The 25,067-nt window shown below is 37.0% G+C and overlaps 2 protein-coding genes across 5 annotated transcripts; both read left to right on the forward strand.

Moving 5' to 3' along the window:
* Positions 1–5,710: 5,710 nt before the first annotated feature.
* LOC115215011 (zinc finger protein 62-like) lies at positions 5,711–9,767 on the forward strand. 3 transcript variants are annotated; one of them, XR_005000434.1, is made up of 3 exons: positions 5,711–6,018; positions 6,545–8,924; positions 9,253–9,767. XR_005000434.1 is itself a non-coding variant. In XM_029784123.2 (2 exons), the coding sequence occupies exon 2, from the start codon at positions 6,727–6,729 to the stop codon at positions 8,818–8,820; it is 2,094 nt and encodes a 697-aa protein (XP_029639983.1). In that variant the 5' UTR covers positions 5,711–6,018; positions 6,545–6,726; the 3' UTR covers positions 8,821–8,979. The 3 variants fall into 3 exon arrangements, 2 of the variants coding, with proteins under 2 accessions (XP_029639983.1, XP_036361455.1); XM_029784123.2 differs by lacking the exon at positions 9,253–9,767 and having other exon boundaries at positions 6,545–8,979; XM_036505562.1 differs by lacking the exon at positions 9,253–9,767 and having other exon boundaries at positions 5,711–5,991; positions 6,545–8,979.
* Positions 9,768–13,349: 3,582 nt separating this feature from the next.
* LOC115215029 (zinc finger protein 420-like) lies at positions 13,350–20,521 on the forward strand. Of its 2 annotated transcripts, none has more exons than XM_029784158.2 (2): positions 13,350–13,458; positions 18,381–20,521. In XM_029784158.2, exon 2 carries the CDS (start codon positions 18,572–18,574, stop codon positions 20,243–20,245), a length of 1,674 nt encoding a protein of 557 aa, XP_029640018.1. In that variant the 5' UTR covers positions 13,350–13,458; positions 18,381–18,571; the 3' UTR covers positions 20,246–20,521. The 2 variants fall into 2 exon arrangements, with proteins under 2 accessions (XP_029640018.1, XP_036361458.1); XM_036505565.1 differs by lacking the exon at positions 13,350–13,458 and adding an exon at positions 15,874–16,586.
* The last annotated feature ends 4,546 nt before the right edge of the window (positions 20,522–25,067 follow it).

Here is a 25,067-nt window from a genome sequence, read left to right on the forward strand (position 1 = left end):
TAGCAATAAGAAAATGGAGGAGAACAATAGGTGGTTCATCAACTTTTAGACATTATATTATGTTAATTTATTTATTTACTAAACTGATAATTACAATAATATACATACATATAACATATTCTTTACATAAAAGATATAAAATATAGTAATATATAAGGATACCAGTAATTATTATAAAAAAACATGAATATAAATTGGGAAAATAACTTACAGCTGTTTCAGCCCATAGATAAAAATACCTCATTCTACCTTTATACATACAGGGCCAACAGTTCTCAACTGGTACTTATTTTATCAACCCCAAATGGGGTTCAAAGACAAAGTTGACTTTGGCAGAATTTGAACTGAGAACGTAAAGACAGACAAAATGCCTCTAAGCATTTTGCCTGGCATGCTAACATCTCTCCTTTTGTTACTCACATTGTATACCCATCCCACAACACCCACGCTTGCCACTTCTTTCATCCCTAGGAAGAGGAGAAACTTTATTAATAAAACTTATGCAATATCTTTGGTAAATATATTTACACTCGGATTTTATGTCAGTGTTGTGTAATGTTGGAATTGTTTTGAATATTTTCCTTTGTTGTAAAATGAAAATAATAAAATATGCAGCTATAATTGTAACCACACTCGACTTTATTAAGCTGTTTGCTATGCTGGATGTGTGATGTCAGTGTGCATGCTTCACACAGCACTGATGTATTGAGAGAGGAGTTGGGCATGAGAGGAATTGTATGCAATGTACAAGAGAGGAGACTATGTTGGCTCAGTCGTGTGAATTGGAGGGAATTTGTGAAAGATGGATGCCCAGGAAGATATGGGACAAAGTATTGAAGGCTGATCTGAAAATGCTGAACCCTACAAAAGAGATGTCGGAGGATTGAGATATGTACATTGTTGTTCTCACAACAGTATTGAGATCCTAGAAAAAGCATTGGTAAGGGTTCCAGTGCCCTGTAAAAGGCAGCCAGTGTAAAGTGGTTGGTGTTAGGTAGGGCATCCAGACCAAAACAGACTATGGAGCCTGGTGCAGCCCCTGGCCTTGCCAGTTCCTGTCAAGTTGTCCAACCCATGCCAACATGGTAAATGGCTGTTAAATGATGTTATTGTAACTTCAGGTCAGCTCTACCCCAGCAATTGTATAGCACACAGGGAAACTATGACCCATAAATCTATTGTTGCAGTTATACCATTACCTCAGCCTAGCTGAGAGAACTATATTGAACACTTTGACATACAGCAATGAATCTAATGAAGAGCACTCCGTCGATTACGACGATGAGGGTTCCAGTTGATCCGATCAACGGAACAGCCTGCTCGTGAAATTAACGTGTAAGTGGCTGAGCACTCCACAGACACGTGTACCCTTAACGTAGTTCTTGGGGATATTCAGCGTGATACAGAGAGTGACAAGGCCGGCCCTTTGAAATACAGGTACAACAGAAACAGGAAGTAAGAGTGAGAGAAAGTTGTGGTGAAAGAGTACAGCAGGGATCACCACCATCCCTGCCGGAGCCTCGTGGAGCTTTTAGGTGTTTTCGCTCAATAAACACTCACGCCTGGTCTGGGAATCAAAGCCGCGAGTCCGCTGCCCTAACCACTGGGCCATTGCGCCTCCACAATGAATCTAATAGAAGGCTGCATAACAATCTAGATATTTTGTGCTCTTTACATTTACTGGTCAATTGTATGCCTGTAACTTCTGGTTGTTGCTGCAGCAGTGGTGAGTAATAAGGATTTGGTCAGAAGGCAAGAGAAACTGTTGCCTGCTGAGGAACTGTTCTTCTGCACTTATACGTAGTGTGCATACTTGCACTATGTGTATGAAGGCTATTGATGCTACAGTCATTTCTGTGTCTCGGCTAAATGAAAGGGATTGTGTTTTCAAATGCAGTAGGATCTCACAAGCTTTGTAGAATGTCACAGGCAATTTTGCAAGTCAGAAGGCATTGTGGCAGACTACCATTGGCGAGTTTAGCAGAATTATGGCAATACAACCAGAAGGCATTGTGGCAGTATATCACAAAATCACAAAAAATAATGCAAAGAATTATGGACAATACATCTTGGAAGATTTTTGGAGAGGTGAAAGAGCAAGAAATCTAACTTATAAAATTTGCATTATTTAACAAAATAAATATGCTTAATAAGATAAGGGATACATAACCTTTGCAACTGCATCCAGGAGTTGAAAAATTTTGCCAAACATTTGAGCCACATAAACCCAGCTAAATTCTCTCTGCTATTTGCCTTCCAAACCTGTGTGGCCTTTTGCTCAAGACTGCATGGTTTCCTCATGATTTGTACAGACCCTGTATAAGATACACTTAATTAAATTCCACTCTGGTTGGTAGACTATGAACAAAGGTGCTGCCACTCATTTTCGAATGTCTAACAACATCTATAAAAAAGATATGTGATGTGGTGCTTATTTAATTACAGATCTCTTCCATGGAGGTGTCTGAGTTTACATGGTAAATGTTAATGTAATATCTGGCTTGCCTATATCAAGTAGTATTCAGTATTCTCCATAAGTAAAATTACATATCTTTAAAAGTTCCTGCAACACATATACGATGATGAAACTGCATGTAATTTAAAACTTGGTCTATACAAAGAAAACATGTTGAATTGGTGACACAAGCAAGTTCTTCACACTTCATACATTTAATTATATCTCATTTAGTTACCAATAATTGTACACAATGTCTGAAGATCACTTATTCATAATCCACTTAAGGCTAGGGTTTTTAAAAATATATTTTGACCTAATTAAAGGTCTAGTATTCTGAATTCAAACTTCAAACCAAGGATCTGCATACGGTTAACCTCATAGCAGTGTTTATAGTCGTATCTGGTTTCTAAATCTTCCTTTCATATTCTTGGCACTCAAAAACTATTAGTAGGCCAACAAAATAATGCGAGCTAGTCCTACATACACTTAATTCACTTCAAACCATGACAGTGGACAGACCTTGAATAAAGTTGCTAGACTAATAACCAGTCAAAAGTAACTGGATACAATTGGTAGTCGTCTATGGAGCAGAAATGTGCATTGGACAAATTTAAACCAAACATGCTGTATAATTGATTGTGGAAATAAAAAATAATATGCAGATGTACTAATTGCCGTATAGTTATCTTGGATGTACTCTCAGTAAAAAATATTTAAAATCCAGTGAAGCAAACCCAGGATTTACCACTCGGATGAAATAAAGTGGGATTGCTTACTTTGAGTAATCCTAGGTGCCCCTCGATACAGTTAGCCATAACCCAGATTACAACAGTGCTAGCATAGTACCTGCCTGGATATTTTATCCCTATCCATTGTGTATATATATATATATATATATATATATATATATAAATGGGTGTGTGTGTATATATATATATATATGTATACATATATATATATGCATGTATATATATATATGGGTGAAAGTAAAGAATACGTACACCCGGTATTTAGGGTTTTTGTTACTCCGAAAACGGGTGGTGTACACATTCTTTACCTCCGCCATATATATATATACATACATACAGGGCCAACAGTTCTCAATTTATCAACCCCAAACGGGGTTCAAAGACAAAGTTGACTTCGGCAGAATTTGAACCGAAAACCTAAAGACAGACAAAATGCCTCTAAGCATTTTGCCTGGTGTGCTAATACTTTTCTACTGTAGGCACAAGGCCTGAAATTTTGAGGGAGAGAGCCAGTCGATTAGATCGACCCGAGTATGCAGCTGGTACTTAATTTATTGATCCCGAAAGGATGAAAGGCAAAGTCAACCTCGACGGAATTTGAATTCAGAACGTAAAGATAAACGAAATGTCGCTAAGCATTTTGCCGGGGGTGCTAACAATTCTGCCAGCTCACCATCCTTACACAAACACACACACATATATATATATAACATTTAAATAATGAGGGAGATAAATTTAATATTAATTTAATTTATATCAATTTAAAACCAGTAGCCTAGCATACAAAATTCTGAAAAATCAGAGAAAATTCTAATACGTGTACATTTAAAGTGCAAAAACCACTAGGTGGTCAGCCGTATGCTAGAAGTAGATCACCTACGATCAAACTACAAAGTTATATATATATATATATATATATATATATATATATATATATATATATATATATATAGATAGATAGATAAAGGGTTAAGAGGTTTTATGCAAGCAAATTTACATTAAAAAAAACAAAAAGAAAATATTTCAAGAACTTTATCATGGATAAAAGAAATATTTGCATTTTTATCAAAATAAGCTTGTGGGGTTCAGTTTGATCAGATTAAAAAGTAAATAAAAATTAAGGGAGAGATAAGTCAATTTTTAACACTTTTTTATACAACATATGACTTCTTTCAAAAAAGGAATGGTAATGAACAGATTTGCTCCTTTTACAACGCTTGCAGTGCCATAATTTTACATCAGCAACGTCACCTGGTGTAGTAAGGTCACATGGGGAATTACAATTTTCACAGGTGTACATATTGATAATTAGTCAACGCCGTGCCAACCACTGAAGAATGTTGTCTTCAGCTTTTCCTAATTAGTCGACGATTCCTTTCAGACTGATTCGTCCCTTCACTTTGTTTTCTACTTATCTCCCCCTTAATTTTTATGCACTTTCTTTAATCTAACCAAACTGAACAATTACCAGCTTTTGGTTTCTACCTCTTAAAAGGATAATTTAGTCACGCTGAAATAAAACGGAATAAAAGATAGTATATTTTAAATCGGCAATCTTTCGTCTCTAGTAGACCTTTCCGTCGATTTCCGTAAAAAAATTTTTTTTTTTTACATATGGGCTTGCGGGAACTTTTGAAGTAATGAGAGCGAAAGAGACTAAGAGAAAGCGATTGCATGACGAGGGAAGTTCTTTTGAATTTACCGTCCAGGGGAAGCATTGATGTACATGTGTGTGTGTGTTTGATGGGGTGTGGGAGACAGACAGTATGTTGTGTAAGTGAAGTGCTTCTGTTAGTGTGTGTGAAAGAGAGAGATAACTGAATTTTTTTACTCGGTGTATGTATATTACTTCAAAAGTTCCCGCAAGCCCATATGTAAAAAAAAAATTAATTTTTTTACGGAAATCGACGGAAAGGTCTACTAGAGACGAAAGATCGCCTTTAAATCAAATTAATGTTTCATGATTATTTCAATTCTTTTTCCCTTTTATGCCAATATGACTAAATCATCTTTTTTAAACGATTGAAATGGGTAAGTATCTTCCGCTATAGTTGCTGGCCGACGGAACGTTTGTGAGTGGATTTGGTAAGCGGAAACTTAAGGATGATGGTTGTATATGTGCATTATATCTATGTATATACCATTGTTTTTGTGTTTATCTCCCACCATCGCTTGACAGCTGTTGGTGTGTTTACGTACCCGTAAGCTAGCGGTTCAGCAAAAAGATTCTGACAGAATAAGTACCCTTAAAATACTGTTGTCGATTTAAAGGTGGTCCAATGACTAAAACAAGTAGAAAATAAAAGATATATTATTTCTAGGTGAGAATACCGATTCGAAGGTAGCACATTTTACTTAAACTTAGCCAAGAATAATGTATCTTGAAAGAAAGAAGATATAGCAACGAAAACTTTATAGTTCACTGTACTTGGGGACTATAATAACATAAACAAAACAAAAGTCCCGCCATTTTTAAATTACAGGAAGTCAAACATTAAGACGACAAGAGTGATTCCCCCTGAATATTTCATCGTAATTATCGTGGATTTGAACTGTAACGTACTTGTTAAGTAAACCGAGCTATTTGTTTAAAGACGTGGAAACAGAATAAGTTTAGACTATATGAAGACAGGGAAACGAGAATCATTATCCAAAGGTAGTAGATGCAATGAGAAGATTGATTTGAAATTGTGTTTGTTTGTACCAGGCGTTAAAGAACAATCGATCATTTCGTGAAAGATCAAATCAGGACGTGAGGTTTTAGATTTACTACAAATCAAACTTGTGACAGTTGCAATTCAAAAACCTCAGGTAAGTAAACATTGTAGGCATTTCAAATGATGTTTATAATGTTAGATTTTCTTATAAGCCTAATCTTTTTGTTTTTATCTCACTGTATCATTCCTGTAGGGTATCCTTGTAGGGTATGCCTGGCGTTATCTTAATTAGCGTGAGACATTGACTTTTTCCAATACCCACTATGTAAGCATGGCTGTGTAGTAAAGATGCTGGCTCTTCAACCGCGTAGTTTCACGTTCAGGCCCTCTGCGCGACATCTTGGGCAAATGTCTTCTATAACCCCGGGCTGTGAGTGAATTTGGCAGATGAAAACTGTATGGAAGTCTGTCGAGTATGTAAGTTTGGGTTTGTACCCCCACCGAATGAAAGGCTGTGCTCCAGCATGGCCACAGTCAAATGACTTAAACAAGTAACAGAGTAAAGAGTATATCCTACGTCTGTCTTAACATTTGTTCTGAAAGTCTATGGTTAGAAATTTCTTCCTTAAAGTGTCAGTATTGTAATGTTGCTTATATCATATTCTCTGTTTATATTTCAGGGTATTTGATAATATCAAGATTTTGAAGACTAAAGAAATGACATTACCAGCGATATTGGGAATCTTGTTTCACGAAGGTGATATTTGAAGAAACTGTACTCTTGAAAATACCGAAAGAAATATTTATCTTGAAAATTAGAGAAGAAAAGTATTTTTCAATTTTGTGAAGAAAATTTGATGTTATGGAGGAGGAACTAAACAAAAGTCAGATCCATAATGAAATACAACTTGATTATAATGATGTTTCTCATCAAACGGAGAAAACATCATTCATGTGTGACATTTGTGGGGAGTCTTTTAAAATACAAAACTGTTTAATTCAACATCAGTCTATTCATACAGATTCAGAGCTCTATAATTGTAAAATTTGTGGTGAAAAGTTCTCTACAAATGAAAATTTAATTAACCATAAACATATTCACACAAAAGAAAATCCATACCAGTGTGATATTTGTGGTAAGACATACTCTGCTATTAGATTAGCAAGAAGACACAGACTTATTCACACAAGTGGGAAGCCTTTCCAATGTAATATTTGTGGTAAATCGTATACTGTAAATAGTAGTTTATCTAAACACAAACGTAGTCACACAGGAGAGAAACCATTCAACTGTGATATCTGTGATAAAACTTTCACTGTTAAATTTTCTTTAACTGTACACAAACGTATTCACACAGGAGAAAAACCATACCACTGTGATATCTGTGGCAAAAAATTTTCTGCTAGAGGTTTGGCAACAAGGCATAAAATTATTCACTCGGGCAACAAGCCATATCAATGTGATATTTGTGGTAAATCGTTCTACCAAGAAAACCATTTATTGATACATAAACGTGTTCACACAGGAGAGAAACCATATCATTGTGATATCTGTGGTAAAACTTTCTCTGTTAAATGTTCTTTAACTATACACAGACGTAATCACACTGGAGAAAAACCATATCGGTGTGATATCTGTGGTAAAACGTTCACTGGCAGTACTCTGGTATCAACACACAAACTTTCTCACACTGGCAAGAGGCTTTACAAATGTGACGTTTGTGGTAAAGGATTCAATATGAATTGTCACTTAACTAAACACAAACGTATTCACACAGGGGAGAAACCATACCCGTGTGATATTTGTGGTAAGTCATTCTCACAAACTTCAAATTTAACAACCCATAAACGTATTCATACAGGAGAAAAACCATACCACTGTGATATTTGTGGTAAAAAGTTCTCCACAAATGAGCATTTATCTAACCACAAATATATACACACAGGGGAAAAACGATATCACTGTGATATTTGTGGTAAAGCATTCTCCCAAAGAGGTAATTTAAAGCCTCATAAGCTTCTTCACTCAGGAGAAAAACCTTATCACTGTGATATATGTGGTAAAAATTTCTCTACCAAAGATTATTTATCTAATCACAAACGCATTCATTCAAAGGTAAAAACATGCCGTTGTGATATTTGTGGTAAAGCATTCTCTCGAAATAGGGATTTATTGACACATAATCGCATTCACACAGGTGAGAAACCATATCATTGTGATGTTTGTGGTAAATCATTTACTATAAGTGGTCATTTAACTAAACACAAACGTGTTCATACAGGAGAAAAACCATACCATTGTAGCACCTGTGGTAGAATGTTCTCTAATAGTTCGATTTTATTGGCCCATAAACGTATTCACACAGGAGAGAAACCATACCACTGTGATATCTGTGGTAAATCATTCACTATAAGTGGATCTTTAACCAAACATAAACGTATTCACACAGGTGAAAAACCATTCCATTGTAATATTTGTGGTAAAACTTTCTCTGAAAGTAGTTCTGTAATATCTCATAAACGCGTTCACACTGGAGAAAAGCCATATCATTGTGATATCTGTGGAAAAACATTCACTGCTAGTGTTTCATTATCTACACACCAAACAATTCACACAGGAGAGAAACCATATGACTGTGATATATGTGGTAGATCATTCTCGCGATCTTGTAATTTATCAAGGCATAAACGTCTTCACACAGGAGATAAACCGTATCATTGTGATTCATGTGAAAAAACGTTTACTTCTAATTCTGATTTAAACACACACAAACGTATTCACACAGGAGAGAAACCATATCACTGTGACATCTGTGGTAAGTCATTCTCTCAAAATAGCCATTTATTGAACCATAAACGTATCCATACTGGTGACAAACCATATCGCTGTGATATTTGTAGTAAGGCATTCTCTCAACAAAGTACTTTGTCTGTCCACAAACGTATACACAGGTGAAAATCTACACCTCTGTATTTGATTTAGAACATTATCATATTAATATTTTAACTGTGAAATTGAATTTTATGATTATTACAGAAATGATGATGTATATATATGAATCATCATCATCATCGTTTAACGTCCGTTCTCCATGCTAGCATGGGTTGGACGGTTCGACCGGGGATCTGGGAAGCCAGAAGGCTGTGCCAGGCTCCAGTCTGATCTGGCAGTGTTTCTACAGCTGGATGCCCTTCCTAACGCCAACCACTCCATGAGTGTAGTGGGTGCTTTTTACATGCCACCGGCACAGGTGCTAGGCGAGGTTGGCAACGGCCACAATCGGATTGGTGCTTTTTACGTGCCACCGGCACGGAAGCCAGTCAAGGCGGCTCTGGCATCGGCCACATTCGGATGGTGCTTTTTACGTACCATTAGCACGGAAGGCAGTCAAAAAGTAGAATTGTTATTTTCTGAAAATTACATTGCATCAGTAGACTTGATATATTTCAACAGAAACTCATTCCACTTATGACATTCCTCAACAAAAGATAGATTGCAATATAAAACTGCTTTCAGCAGTTAAGAGGATTGGAAATTTGAGTGAATATTTCTGCTTTCTTCTGTGAACATGTAAAGTTTTTTTGTAGCAAATCAGCCAAGTATTTTGTGGAGCCAATGTGCAGGAAATAAGTTGTGTGAGCTATATCTATATATTTACCATCAACAATTGAAAGAAGAAAAAGGAGGTCCTTTCAGTTCATTAACTAAATTTCTCATAATAAATTTTTATCATTAAAGAACTTATTTTGTATATTGTGGCTGGTATTTATTGAGCCACCACTGATAAGTGTCATCTTTCATAAAATTCAACCAGAGTTATCATCTGATGTGATGTAATTGGAAACTCTGAGCAGCTACTCCGAGACTTCAGCTCTTAATAAATCTTATGCCATTCTACTTTACTCTTTTTTGTATTTATTTTGCTTCATTGTGTATATATTTTTTTATATATTAATGTACATACACACATAAATCTAATGCATGTAAATTTTGTGTGTGTATATATATATAATTTATGGATGTGAAAAATCTCCATTCTCCTTATAATTATTAATATTATTAATTACTCTATAGAAGATATGCAGTCCTGAGCAAGACACACAATTACCAAACTCGAAAAACTTGACGAGGGCTTGGCCAAAGAGAAAAGGAGCTATCTTCTCCCCTTTCTCTCTGTTCCACAACACAACCTCTTTCACTAAAGACATTCTATCTTCCCATAGAAAGTCAAGGTGGTAGGATAATCTTAAAGAACTAAGCTGATAGCAGGATCTGTCCTACATGTACCAGCAGGTGTTTGACATATCTCTACAAATTAGCAATGTTCAAGTACTATTTATCAGTCCTGAATGTAGAATAGTTTCATTGCTCTGTGCACACCTCAAGCAGGCCTGATGAAGAATTAGGGTCCTGTGTCTGTCCCATGTGCACATTTTGTAGTATTTAATGCATTTTTCATTTATGTAGAGTTAAACTCAAACTGACAATGCTCCCGTGTAGCTTTGCTAGACTAGAGATTTCTGGAAATTGTCCATGGGTCATGGCCCAAAATCATTCAAAACAAACCAGCTGGTTGATTTCCAGCAATCTTCCTGAGATTGTTGTCACTTTTGCTTGCCACTTTATAAAACACCTCATCCACCAACATTCCAGTTGTCCTTGTCTTGGTCTTTGCTTGACCCAGGAAACGATAATTATGTCAAAGAGGAGAAGATGACAAAAAAGGGGAAAGGGAAAGATGATGAAAGAGAGGAAGGACAAGAAGAATAGGAATGTAAAAGGGATTAAGAAATAAAATAAAAGAATGGCACAAGGCCAGCAATTTTAGTGGGAAGGAATTAGCTGATTATATTGACTCTAGTACTTGATTGATATTTTATTTTTTTCAAGGATGAAAGGCAAAATAACTTTGGTGGTATCTGAATTTAAAATGTGTTAAATGCTGAAAGAAATGCAGTTAAGTATTTTGCTAGCTTGTCCACATAAACAATAATAATAATAAGAGCACTCAGAGAGTGCAAATCTCTGCCAAGGCAACACCAATGTCCTCTCAATGATTAGCTGGAGATGATTTTTAAAATGAGAATATCTGAAATAAACTCAACTGTTCTCACAAATGAGAATACTAAAACTGAACCTGATTGCTCTCAAAAATTAAGTAAAAAAAAACTGGGAAAATAATCCAGAATCCTTGTCCAATACCAGATTGATCTCAAAATTTAATCAGTTCCTGCCAGTCATGAGGCTAAATATCCCTGAAAGTTTCATCCAAATCCATCCAGCAGTTCTTGAGATATCTTGTCCATGGACAAACAAACAAATACAACTGAAAACAATACCTCCGCTTTCGCTAAGGAGGAGGTAATTATTTTCTACAGTAAGTACAAGGTCTGAAATTTGTGTGTGTGGTGGGGGTCTTGTCAATTACATTGACCCCAGTGCTCGACTCCAAAAGGATGAAAGGCAAAGATGGCCTCAGCAGAATTTGGAGTCAGAATGTAAATATGGGCAAAATAACACCAAGCATTTTGTCCAGCATGCTAACAATTCTGCCAGCTTGCTACCTTAAGAAAGTTCTAACTGGGCCCCTCCTGTGAGGTCATGCATTGTTTTTATTGATATGAAATCACTATGTCATGCACATATGGTTGTGATGCATGTGCCTGGTGTACCCTTGTCAAACGGGTACTTATGATGGGTATACTGGGCTTCGTATATTTTACCCCAGTGTCACTTTGATGGCATGCGCTGTGCTCTCAATGATAATAATAATGATAATCTTTTCTACTAAAGGCACAAGGCCTGAAATTTTGTGTGTTTCACAATTTCTCATACTTTCTAGGAGTAATAAAGGGTAAAGACACCCTTTGGTCATAAATGACCATGCGATTGCACCTAGAAAGTTCCCCTCTGAGGCACAAGTCCAAGCAGGGTTGCTTGTGGAAGACCAGTAGTCACCTTTGCATACCAACATCCCCTCTCCACACCATCAATGTTATCCAAGGGAAAGGCAAAGGCCAATACAGCTTGGCATCAGTGACATTGCAACTCATTTCTACAGTCAAGTGAACAGGAACAATGTGAAATAAAGCATCTTGCTCAAGAACACAACACAGCTTGGTCTGGTAATCAAACTCAATACCTTGTGATTGTGAGCCCAACACTACAACCATTGGGCCCATCAATTTGCCATCCCATTCTCCAAAATTTCAGGATTAGTGCCCATAGTAGAAAGGATTATTATTATGACTAAGGCAGTGAGTTGGCAGAATTGTCACTGTGCCAGAGAAAATGCTTAGCATAATTTCTTCACCTTTTCCGGGTTGATAAAATTATTAGTTGAGCACTGGGGTCAATGAACTTGACTTAAATCTCCATTCAATATGGCTGGTGTTGTGCTAAAATTTTGATCAAGGCAGTCTTCCGTTCTGAGTTCAAATTCTGCTAAGGTCGACTTTGCCTTTCATTCATTCGGGATCGATAGAAAAAAGTACCAGTTGAGTACTGGGGTCAATTTAATCGACTATCCCCCTTCTTCCAAATTTCAGGCCTTGTGCCTATAGTAGAAAGGATTATTATTATGACTGACCTATATAAATGAGAAATAAAATTATATTTAAAACCGTGAAGGCTATAGTTGCAGTAGTAATGATACAACAAAGTTAAGTTTTTTGTTTTTCAATGGCTATTGTGTTCCATACTGTAATTGCAATATACAAAACACACATACACATATATATATATATATATATCATATATATTCATGTATACAGGAATCTGTTAAATTCCACATTATTTTTCAAAATTATCGTGAAAATTTGAAAAGCTACAAATGGTTGGAGGAAATTTAACAAGATCCAAAATATATGTGGTCAACCGAAGAGCCCAAATTCCACAACGTAAAACAAGCATGGATAAACTTTTTCGAGAAGAGGGTCGCATGAGACATGGTTCATTATTACGTGGCTGCACGTCTGAATTAAAATTCCGTCATTTTCCTCTAGGAAAGCCATTCAGTGAGACCCATCAAACATAATCGACCTGTGACTGCTATCTTTATATATAAAAGTGAAGTTGTGTGTCTGTCTCCTACGAGTTAGATTCCTAACTACTCCCACATTTTGCGGTGCAGTGTAACCAAAAGCGGGTATCTTATAGTCGTGATTCATATCGAGCCCTTCTGGGTATTACCGCGCGTCTACGATGAGTCTACGATTTAAAAAAAAAATTACCATCATTTTTTCCCATTTTAATGCATTTTTCGCTATTATATAAGGGAAGTAACTCTCTAAAAATGTCTACGATGAGTCAACGATTTAAAAAAAAATTTACCATAATTTTTTTGCTATTTTTTGGCTATAACTCTCTAAAAATGCTTATATAGTTATTTCCCTTACAAACCCGAGCAACGCCGGGCGATACTGCTAGTATATATATATATAAATACCCACAATTGTACTCGCAAACTCTCGAAAACATCCGGTTCCGGGATGCTATCAGCCTACTTCTGTTACCGACCCAAACATTCACCATTCGTTTATTATTTGTGCAATTCTAACCACAGAACAGCCCTCCACACCCACCTGAAGGAAGGTATGAGCACCACAACATTTCCTCTATATCTCTAGACATATACAGTATAATGTAATAACTTATCTTCTTCTGTCAAACTACTAGGCGCCAACGAATCGAGTTTCCAATTTCACATTTCGTTCCATTTCTCACTACACATTAGTATTAGATCGTTTTTTCTAACATGTTGGATCTTACTGAGAAGTGCATAATCCCCTCGACATAGTAGTATTCTGTCAGACTTACAATTTTAGAGAAAACGCTTTCCTTCCCAATATTCCCCGGTTTTAAACTGTTTACGTTTTAACTGATACTTCTCGAAAGTATTAAGTATTTGAGCACGTTATTTCCACGTGAGAATACCGATTTCAGTGTGAGCACATTTCACTTAAAGATGTTTTGGCGAAGTTTCGCATGTCGTAGCACAGATTTCCGTAAAAAACTTTTATTTTTTTACATAAGTAATGAGAGCGAAAGAGACTAAGAGGAAGCGATTTTATGACGAGAAGGTTTCACTTTGAAATCGGCCTGTGTGTGTTTGATGGGGTGTGGGAGACAGGCAGTATGTTGTGTAAGTGAAGTGCTTCTGTTAGTGTGTGCGAAGAGACAGAGAGAGTAATGTGTGAAAGAGAGAGATAACTGATTTTTTACTCGGTGTATGTGTATATGTATGTCTGCATGTATGTGTGTGTGTGTATGTATCTATGTATGTGTGTATGTATGTATGTATGGTCGATTCAGTGTAATTTTTTACTCGGTGTATGTGTATATGTATGTCTGCATGTATGTGTGTGTGTGTATGTATCTATGTGTGTGTGTGTAAGTATGTGTGTGTGTATGTATGTATGTGTGTGTGTGTATGTATCTATGTATGTGTGTGTGTGTATGTATGTATGTATGTACTCGGTGTATGTGTATATGTATGTCTGTCTCTTCGCACACACTAACAGAAGCACTTCACTTACACAACATACTGCCTGTCTCCCACACCCCATCAAACACACACAGGCCGACTTCAAAGTGAAACCTTCTCGTCGTAAAATCGCTTCCTCTTAGTCTCTTTCGCTCTCATTACTTATGTAAAAAAATAAAAGTTTTTTACGGAAATCGACGGAAATCTGTGCTACTACAACCGAAACTATGCCCTCGGTACTATGATAATATAAACGAAAGGAAAAACCCGCCAGTTTTCAATTAGAGGAAGTCAAACATTGATGACAAGAGTGATTTCCCCTTTGTTTCTCAGATTGTGATGATCGTAAATCTGAATTGCAAGGAAATGTTTTAGGGGGGCAGATATTCTACTGCTTGATGTTCTCTCTGCTTCCAAGCAAAGTAATATTTCCCCATGGTTAGACATGATTTTTCAAAATCATCATCGTTTAACGTCTGTTTTCTATGCTAGCATGGGTTGGACGATTTGACTGATGGCTGGCGAACCAGACAGCTGCACCAGGCTTCAATCTTGATCTGGCAGAGTTTCTACAGCTGGATGCCCTTCCTAACGCCAATCACTCCGAGGGTGTATTGGGTGCTTTTATGTGTCACCGGCATGAGGACCAGTCAGGCGGTACTGGTAACGGCCACGCTCAAATGGTGTTTTTTACGTGACACCTGCACAGGAGCCAGTCCAGCGGCACTGGCAACGACCTCGCTCGAATGTTTATTGGGAATTAATGACAATGCTTATATGGCAATGGCACTTATTTAACAACTGTCATAAGGTATCAACAAAAGGATACACATATACGTCTGTGTGTGTGATTTCGCTCATACACACAATGGGATTCATTCAGTTTCCGTCTACCAAATCCACTCACAAGGCTTTGGTTGGCCGGGAGCTATAGTTGAAGACAACTGCCCAAGGTGCTACACAGTGGGACTGTACTGAAAACCATACGGTTCTGAATATGGCTTCTTAATCACACAGCCATATCTGTGTGTGTTGATTATTCCACTAGTTCACTATAATCCTAATGGTAAGAAAGACAAAGTATCGAACATGGTGCAGGGTGCTCACTACTCTTGTCTCCTTTCATTCAGAGCAATGTAACCAAGTAGTTGACTGGAAGGTGATAGCAGAAGATAAGTTTGGGTGAGACAATGAAAGAAGTGAGAATATGATGAGGAAAGACGGTGGTATGGTAAAGAGGTAGAGGGGAGATATATGGAAGAGCCAGTGATAGAAAAAATAATGAAAGATAGAGAGAGAGAGAGAAGAAATAGTTTTATATTTGCTAGTAGAAGAGGAGAGAGCAAGTGATGGACACTCACAGAAATGGTAATATTGGTTTCAAATTTTGGCACAAGGCCAGTAAATTTGGGGGAAGGGGTTAAGTCAATTATATTGATCTGAAATATCAAATGGTACTTGTTTTATCAACCCCAAAAGGATGAAAGGCAAAGTCGACCTTGGTGGAATTAGAACTCAGAATGTAAAGGCTGATGAGATGCTTGTATGCATTTTGTCCAGCATGCTAACAATACTGCCAGCTCACCACCTTACAGAAGGGTAACATTGACTATTAAGAGAGTGAGGTCAGTGATGACTGTCAGTAAATGTTAACTGGTGGAAAAGAGAAGGAAGGGTAGAAATAAAGTGATACAGTTTGGTGGTAGAGTGGAAAGAATATGACCAGATTAATGTTTTCCTTAATAGACAAGCAGTATGGGACAGTGAAGAGGAGAAAGGGTGTGTGACAGTGAGATGGTAAGGGAAGCGTCTGGTGTAGATTTAAACATGTACTCCTATTGACCCCTAGTCATTTGTTCTCCATGCTCCCTTAGATGCTCATTAGCTCCCCCATTCAGCCTTCAACTACAATGTAAGAGCGTACTTTTGATGCAAGTCTCATAAAATGCTACTCTAATTTCTAAAGCTGCAAATATTACATAAATTTTCACTTCAAATTTTGCGTAAACAATTGTAAGTAGAGTTGGCATGGAAACAATTGTAACTAATCATTAAAGCTGTCTTAAAGTATTTCTTTTATTATTTGGATTATACACATACAAACACACACAAGGGGCTTCTTTCAGATTCCATCTGTCAATTCCACTCACAAGGTTTTTGGTCAACCTGGGGCTGTAGTAGAAGACACTTACTCAAGGTGCCTCACAATGGGATCAAACCTGGAACTATATAGTAGGTAAGCAAACTTCTTACCACATAGTCACTCCTGCACCTATAAATATCTGTGAAAAATTTGCCAAACCAGTTCCTGAACAAAGTCCTTGTGATATTTGTTCTACATCCACTTGCATATACTCCTTTGACACGCCTGACGCCAGAAATGCAGTGAAAACCTGTAACCAATACTTCAGTGATTCTGATATGAAACCAGTAAAGTTCGATACATTAATTGGCGTCATGTATTTGTAACGGAGAACCTTGTTGAGATTCAGTTTGTTTACAGTAAATCATGGCTTGTTTATCCATTGTTCTATTCATCTATCCTCCATTTGTGCCATAGATGGATTACCTTATTCAGCTTCACCTTTCGTGGCTTCTATTGCATAATGCATTTGCTTAACCTCTTAATATAAGCAAGGACAGAGTATATCCCAGCAGTTGGCACCCGCATGACAAGAACTCTCTGAGGGACATTCCTTTTGGCTGATGCAAGACAATAGCAGTAATTGCATTGTTCACTCAACTCCATAAAACCATTGAAGAGGTGCAGATGTGACTGTGTGCTGAGAAGTTTGCTTCCCAGATTCATGGTTCCAGGTTCACTCCCTCTGTATGGTACTTTGGGCAAGCACCTTCTACTATAGCCTCGGGTCAACTAAAGCTTTGTGTTTAGATTTGGTAAATGGGAACTAAAAGAAGCCTCTTGTGTGTGTATGTATGTATGTATGTATGTATATGTATATATATATATATATATATATATATATATATATATAATAATAAATGAAAAAATGCATTAAATGCTACAAAATGTGCACATGGGATAGACACAGAAGGACTCTAATTCTTCATCAGATGAAGAATTAGGATCCTTCAGTGTATGTTTTGCATTTTTCATTCCAGCCGTAGAAACATTGCTAGATCAGACTGGGCCTGGTGCAGCCTTCTGGCTTCCCAGACCCCAGTTGAACCGTCCAACCCATGCTAGCATGGAAAGCGGACGCTAAATGATGATATATATAATATATATATATATATATGTGTTTGTATTTGTCTCTGACCACTGCTTGACAACTGGTGTTGGTTTATTTCCATCCCCATTATTTATCAATTTGGCAAAAGAGACCAATAACACAAGTACCAGGCTTAATAAATAAGTTACTGGGGTTGATTCATTCAAGGCAGTGCTCCAGCATGGCTACAGTCTAATGACTGAAACAAGTAAAAGATGTGTTGTTATTAATGAGATTGTGTAGACGGTGAAATGGCAGAATTGTTGGCACGCTGGACGAAATGCTTAATGGTATTTCGCTATTGCTATATTCTGAGTTCAGATTCCGCTGGGGTTGACTTTGCCTATCATCCTTTTGGAGTAAATGAAATAAGTACCAGTGAAACACTGGGGTCGATGTGATTGACTAGTCCCCTCCCACAATTTCAGGTAGTACTGTATTACTTACAGGTATAATGACATTGTTTGGTTTAGTATTTCCTCCATACCTGTGATAACACTGAAAAAATAACTAGAATATAGCTTCACTACCTAGATTGATTACTTTTCTCTCTGAATGAATCATTATCATTGGACTCTGGTAATTTACAGGTATAGTGATGTCTCCGTACATCAGTAGTTAACTGCACCCATTTCATCCGCATACGCATACCATTCTGTCTTTTTTTCTGTGTATATACTCTCACTGTATTTTTGTATTTTATCATTTTCTGTGTTTTCAATGTCTGTGATCAAAAATTTCTTCTCTCTGTTATCATTGTATTGTTTCTTACATCATACTCCCTATATGTATTTCAGGGTATCTGATGGTATTGAGATTTTGAAAATGAAAGAATGACTTGACCAAAGATATAGGGAACATTGTTTGAGAAAGTTCACTGAAGAAACTATATTCATTATTGAAATTATCGAAAGAAATATTTCTCTGAAAATTACAGAACTATGGGTTTTTAGAAAATTTTATTTATTTGTAAGTAAACCTGAAAGTTATGGAAGATGAACTGAATGAGAGTCAGGTCCATAATGAAACACAGCCTGATGATAATAATGTTTCTCATCAAACAGAGAAGGCATCATACATGTGTGACATCTGTGGAAAGTCTTTTAAATTTAGAAGACATTTAATTCAACATCACTCTGTTCACAAAAGCCAGAAACCATACAAATGTGATGTTTGTGGTAAAACATACTCTTTAAATAGTAGTTTATATAAACACACACTTTCTCACACAGGAGAGAAACCATACCATTGTGATATCTGTGGTCAAAATTTCTCTGTTAAATATTCTTTAACTTTACATAAACGTATTCACACAGGTGAAAAGCCATATCACTGTGATATCTGTGGTAAAAGGTTCTCTGTTAGTAGTTCAGTAACGGTGCACAAAGTTATTCACACAGGCCAGAAACCATACCATTGTGATATCTGTGGTAAAGCATTCAGTTTCAGTTCCTATCTATCTAAACATAAACGTCTTCACACAGGGGAGAAGCCATGCTGCTGTGATATTTGTGGTAAGACATTCACACAAATTTCTCATTTAAAAACTCATACACGTGTTCACACAGGAGAAAAACCGTATCACTGTGATGTTTGTGGCAAAAAGTTCTCTACAAATGAACATTTATCTAGTCACAAATATGTTCACACAGGGGTAAAACGATATCACTGTGATATTTGTGGTAAAGCATTCCCCCGAAGTGGCAATTTAAAGATCCATAAATTTCTTCATACAGGAGAAAAACCTTATCACTGTGATATATGTGGAAAAAACTTCTCTACAAATGATTATTTATCCAACCACAAACGCATTCATTCAAAGGTAAAAACCTGCCGTTGTGATATTTGTGGTAAAGCATTCTCTCGAAATAGGGATTTATTGACACATAATCGCATTCACACAGGTGAGAAACCATATCATTGTGATGTTTGTGGTAAATCATTTACTATAAGTGGTCATTTAACTAAACACAAACGTATTCACACAGGGGAGAAACCATTCCATTGCAGTATCTGTGGAAAAAACTTTGCTAGAAGTGGATATTTATCCCAACATAGACGTATTCACACAGGAGAGAAACCATTTCACTGTGATATCTGTGGTAAAAATTTCGCTTTAAGTGGATCTTTAACCAAACATAAACGTATTCACACAGGTGAAAAACCATTCCATTGTGATATCTGTGGTAAAACTTTCTCTGAAAGTAGTTCTGTAATATCTCATAAACGTGTTCACACTGGAGAAAAGCCATATCATTGTGATATCTGTGGAAAAACATTCACTGCTAGTAATTCATTATCTGCACATCAAACTATTCACACAGGAGAGAAACCATACGGCTGTGATATATGTGGTAAAGCTTTCTCGCGATCTGGTAATTTATTGAGACATAAACATATTCACACAGGACATAAACCATATCAGTGTGACATATGTGATAAAACGTTCTCTTGCAGTTCTTACTTAGATAAGCACAAACATGTTCACAATGGAGACAAGCCATACCATTGTGACATCTGCGGTAAATCATTTTCTCAAAATAATCATTTATTGAATCATAGACATATTCATACAGGCGACAAACCTTATCACTGTGGTCTTTGTGGTAAAACATTCTCTCAACAAAGTACTTTGTCTGTCCACAAACGTTTACACAATTGAGAATCTATGCACCGTTGATATTTCTGTTAGTAGATTGTCACACTAAGCTTTTTGTAATGAGTCGGCCTGTAACCATTTATATTTTTATTGAGAATATCAACCAAGCATTTTGTAGAGACTTCAATAAATTTAGATCTTTAGAAAATATTATAGTATCAGTGAAAGGGAATTTCTGCTTGAAGCTGGTGAATTTATATTGCATCCAACTTTCAACTTTAAAACAGACACATCTGAAAATATTGATATCAAGCTACATGTTAATAATAATGTCCATTTAACTTTTCGTTGAATTTTTCAATAAAATATTAATTTTTTATGGAACTTCTAGTGTCACAGTCTTTTTAAAAGTTCTTACATTACAGATATCAACAGATGTTCACTCAATGGAATTTTGCCGTTCAAAATATAAGGGACATTGGCATGTTTGACTTTAAAATTTATTCTTGTCTGTGATGATGCCATGATAAAAGCACCAGTGATGGTACCCTGAAAAAAAAAAAGGATTGGTGATAGTGTCACATAAAAAACACTGGTGTTAGTACCACATGTAAAGTACTGATGCTGGTTATATGTAAAAAGCACCCAGTACATGGTATAAAGTGGTTGGTGTTAAGAAGGGCATCCAGCCATAGAAACCATGCAAAAATTAACAATGGGGCCTGGTGCAGCCCTTGGCCTTACCAGCTCCCATCAAGCCCTTACTAGCATGGAAAATGGACATTAAATGATGATAATTATGGAGGTGTGCTGTTACCTGTGTGTGTATGTATATACAAAAGTATGTGTTGTATTGTTATTTTTAGTATGTGCAATATTCATTATGCAACCTCACTTGTAACAAATGTGATTGCTCCCACATAAAGACTGCTCCAACTAATGTGTTTATACTCCAAGCTGCTGACTCATGCCAACAACCCACACTGCCATTTGTAGTAATCTATACAAAGAATTGATATTGCTGAACATATCGGGTCGAAGACCCGACAAATGAAGTGAGTTCATGGCTCGCAGGGCGGCCTGCAGTGCTAACCTTGGATTGTAGAGTGACCTGCTGTTCTTGAGGAGACCTATTGAGTCAAGTACATCAACATCAAAATAAAAATTCAAATAGAAATTGTAGTTAAGACACCCGTGCCGGTGACACGTAAAAAGCACCGTCCGAACGTGGAAGATGCCAGCGCCGCCTGACTGGTGTCCATGTTGGTGACATGTAAAAGTACCAACCGATTGTGGCTGTTTGCCAACCTGCTCTGGCCCCTGTGCCGGTAGCATGTAAAAAGCACCCACTACACTCACGGAGTGGTTGGCGTTAGGAAGGGCATCCAGCTGTAGAAACACTGCCAGATCAGACTGGAGCCTGGTGCAGCCTCCATGGCTTCCAGACCCCAGTCGAACCGTCCAACCCATGCTAGCATGGAAAATGGATGTTAAATGATGATGATGACGACTGTGATGCCAACATCCTGCCTGTACACATGGACTTAAAAATTCAGAAGATGCCTTGTGTTGTTTTAGCAGAATTGATACTACTTGACCTGAACTAACCAATAGAAGCCACCTTGAATTCCTGTCAAATCTACTCTACTTCTAGCTTCTGATGAGATGGACATTTCCTGTGAGCCAATGATATTTTTAGTTGTGGAACTGTCTCAAACTTTCATAATTATATAAATATGTGCATGTATGTGTGTGTGTGTGCCAGTTATCAGTGTAAGACTTAGATTTTGAGAAGGAAAAACTAAAAGTCATGAAGTCAACAAGGAGTCTTAACTGTGCCTACTAAACATAACTCAGTCTAACACTACTTGTCTTTATATGGAATTCTGTGGGTGTGTGATGTATCTACATTATAACAGTACTTTTCATTCACAATCTGGTAAGTATTAAAGTTTAGAAACATTTTGCTTATCTTTAGATTTGGAGATTAAAAACTACTTGTTTCTGGGATGCAGAATATGTTATGAACTTACTAAGAGTTTAGGACTTTTTGTATTTTATTTCTTATAAATAATGAATAGGTGTGGATCACTGGATCCTGTCAAACTCTCCAACTCATGCCAGCATGGAAAATGGATGTATAATGAAGATGATGAGGTACCTAATCATGCTCTGTTTTACAGTTTCGTGTTCAGTATTTTATAAAATATGTGCGGTAAGAAGTTTGCTTCACAAGCACATGGTTCAAGGTTCAGTTTCATTGTGGAACTTTGGGCAAGTGTCTTCTGCTGTAGTCCCCGGGCTGACCAAAGCCTTGCAAATGGATTGAACCTTACAATATGTGGTGCATCGCTGTACTTGAGAAGACCTGCCAACCACAATAGGATTCAGATCTAAAAAACAAGGTACCGTGTAAAATGCATTGATGTGGGTGCTGGTGCCACATAAAAAGCACTGGTGATGGTGCCATGTGAAAAGCATCCAGTACACTCTGTGGATTTGTGGGTGTTAGGAAGGGCATCCAGCTGTAGAAACTAAGCCAAAACAGGCTATGAAACCTGGTGCAGCACCTGGCCTTGTCATTTCCTGTCAAACCAATGCCAGCATGGAAAATAGATGTTAAATGTTGATGATGATGATGTTGATATGTCTGTGTCTGTGTCAGTGTCTCCTTGCGTTCACACCATGTGATAGTTGTAAATGAATATCACTGTTATGCTTGTGGTGTCCTCTGTTCTCAATCTTCCATGAGAAAACGTGTCTGGTTTGGGGGAAGTATGACCTTACTTGGAAATAGGTGAAGGTCAGTGCCGAGAAGGACATATCTGCTACAACAAAATCCCATCCAACCCATGTGAGCAAAGAATAGTGAGCATAAAAATAATGAGAGAAATCTATGCACATCGCACACAAGAAAAATTAGGTTTTAGAAATTATAGAATATGATAGTGCTGTTCATATAGAACAGAAGTGGAAATTATCTGGTGTTCCAATAACCATAATCAACCATCTTCTGTTATAGCTTCAGGCTGACCAAAGCCTTGTGAGTGGATTTAGTAGACAGAAACTGTGAGAAGCCTGTCATATATATATGTATATATTTATGTGTTTGTCCCCCAACCCTTGCTTGATAATTGATGCTGGTATGTTTATGTTGCCGTAACTTAGCAGTTTGGCAAAAGAGACCAAGAGAATATGTACCAGGCTTACAAAAAATAAGTCCTGGGGTTGATTTCTTTGACTTAATGGCGATGTTCCAGCATGGCCGCAGTCAAATGACTGAAACAAATAAAAGAAAAAATGCAGATGGTGAGTTTAGATGTTCCCTTTTTTTTTAGCTTTGGTATTCTTTGGGATTTATATTTCAAACTTCTGACATGATTCTTCAGAAATACCTTTATCTTTCATTTGTTTGTCATTGGACTGAGGAGCTCCAGCATAGTCAAACTGATCAAACTTCTGCCAAGTACTTATTTTTTACATTTTAAGTCGGGTACTGCTGTCAATATCTTTTGCTGAACTGCTAATGTTATGGGGACATAAACAAACTGACACCAGTTGCCAAGTGATGGGGAAGTAAAAAGGCACACACACACACACACACATATGACTGTCTCCTTATAGTTCCATCTACCAAGTTCCTTCACAAGGCATTGGTCAGCTTGGAGCTAGAGCAGAAAACTTGCCTATGCAATGCAATGGGACTGAACCTGAAGCCACATGGCTGCAAAGTAAACTTCTTAATTGCACATGCCTGCTTAACTTCTTAAAAGAGTCAGCCATGTGTCCATCAATATAATGATTGTCCTGAATTTTCGAGGAATACGTTAAGAGATGGGGATAGTGAATATAAAGTTGAAGTGATGTTATTTATATTTGTCTTTGCCATATGTAGTCATCAATTTAAAAATTGCCTGATGGATCTTTTCTCTTTGAACAGCAGATTGAGAAATTAATTTTTTGTAACTAAACACTTTCAAACTTCGGACACTGGTAGAATGTGTCATACAAAACATCTTTTACTCTTAGCGTCTTTGAGAAAAGTTTCTATTTACAAAGTTATTTCGTGTTAAAGTTGACATGTTTCAGTAATTTCAACCAATCAATGACGTGTATTCAGCTGAATAAAATTACTGCCGTTGTTTGTCAACAACAACTATCAGCAGTGTATATGAAGGCTATTGAACCAGAAACCATTGTCCATGGTTGTCCTCTTGTCTCCAGACAATCAATCAGTTTTGGAGCAATTCTCATATCTTGAGATTATTTCTCTTTCTCAAGTGGTACTGGTTATAATTTCCATTTGGCAATTATGAGACTTAGGTAATTTTGATATATCAAGAATTTTTGTGATAAAATATTTAACAAACCAGAATTGGTCTGTGTTATTGAAAGCCACGTATCACTTGGAGTTATAGCTCATTTTTGTTACACAGGTATGGCTGTGTGATAAGAAGCTTGCTTCCGGTATAACTTTTATTTAGTTCGACTGCTGTATTTGTGAGTAACACGTTTTTTGGTTGTCTTAGTGGTGCAACGTTTTCCCTCTGGCTTAATGGTGGGGCATAGGGTAATAAGTTGTGAGGATTTGAATTCTTCTTCTTCAGACTTTGTGTCGTCTGAGGAAGAAATAGTGAGATGTTTGAAGAAGATTGATGCAGTAATAGAAACAAGGAATTGGACTGCAGTGGCAAAGGGAAAAATTGAAGACATAAGTCTGGAAGAGCTGAGCAAGTTCAAGGAAAACTTAAAAGGGAGGGGAATGGCGTGAAAGTGTTCCCCTGCAAAGAAATGTTAAAGGATAAGGAAGAGAGAACAATTGTTTACAGGACATATGCAGTGGCAACAAGAAAAATAGAAGTGGTGTTGGATGCACAAGTTGAAA

This window comes from Octopus sinensis, linkage group LG8, assembly GCF_006345805.1.
Source record: "Octopus sinensis linkage group LG8, ASM634580v1, whole genome shotgun sequence".
NCBI classification, from domain to species: Eukaryota; Metazoa; Mollusca; class Cephalopoda; order Octopoda; family Octopodidae; genus Octopus; species Octopus sinensis.

Excerpts from the sequence above, each read along its gene's own strand:
- LOC115215011 (XM_029784123.2), top strand. The coding sequence starts at position 6,727 with ATGGAGGAGGAACTAAACAAAAGTCAGATCCATAATGAAATACAACTT.
- LOC115215029 (XM_029784158.2), top strand. The coding sequence starts at position 18,572 with ATGGAAGATGAACTGAATGAGAGTCAGGTCCATAATGAAACACAGCCT.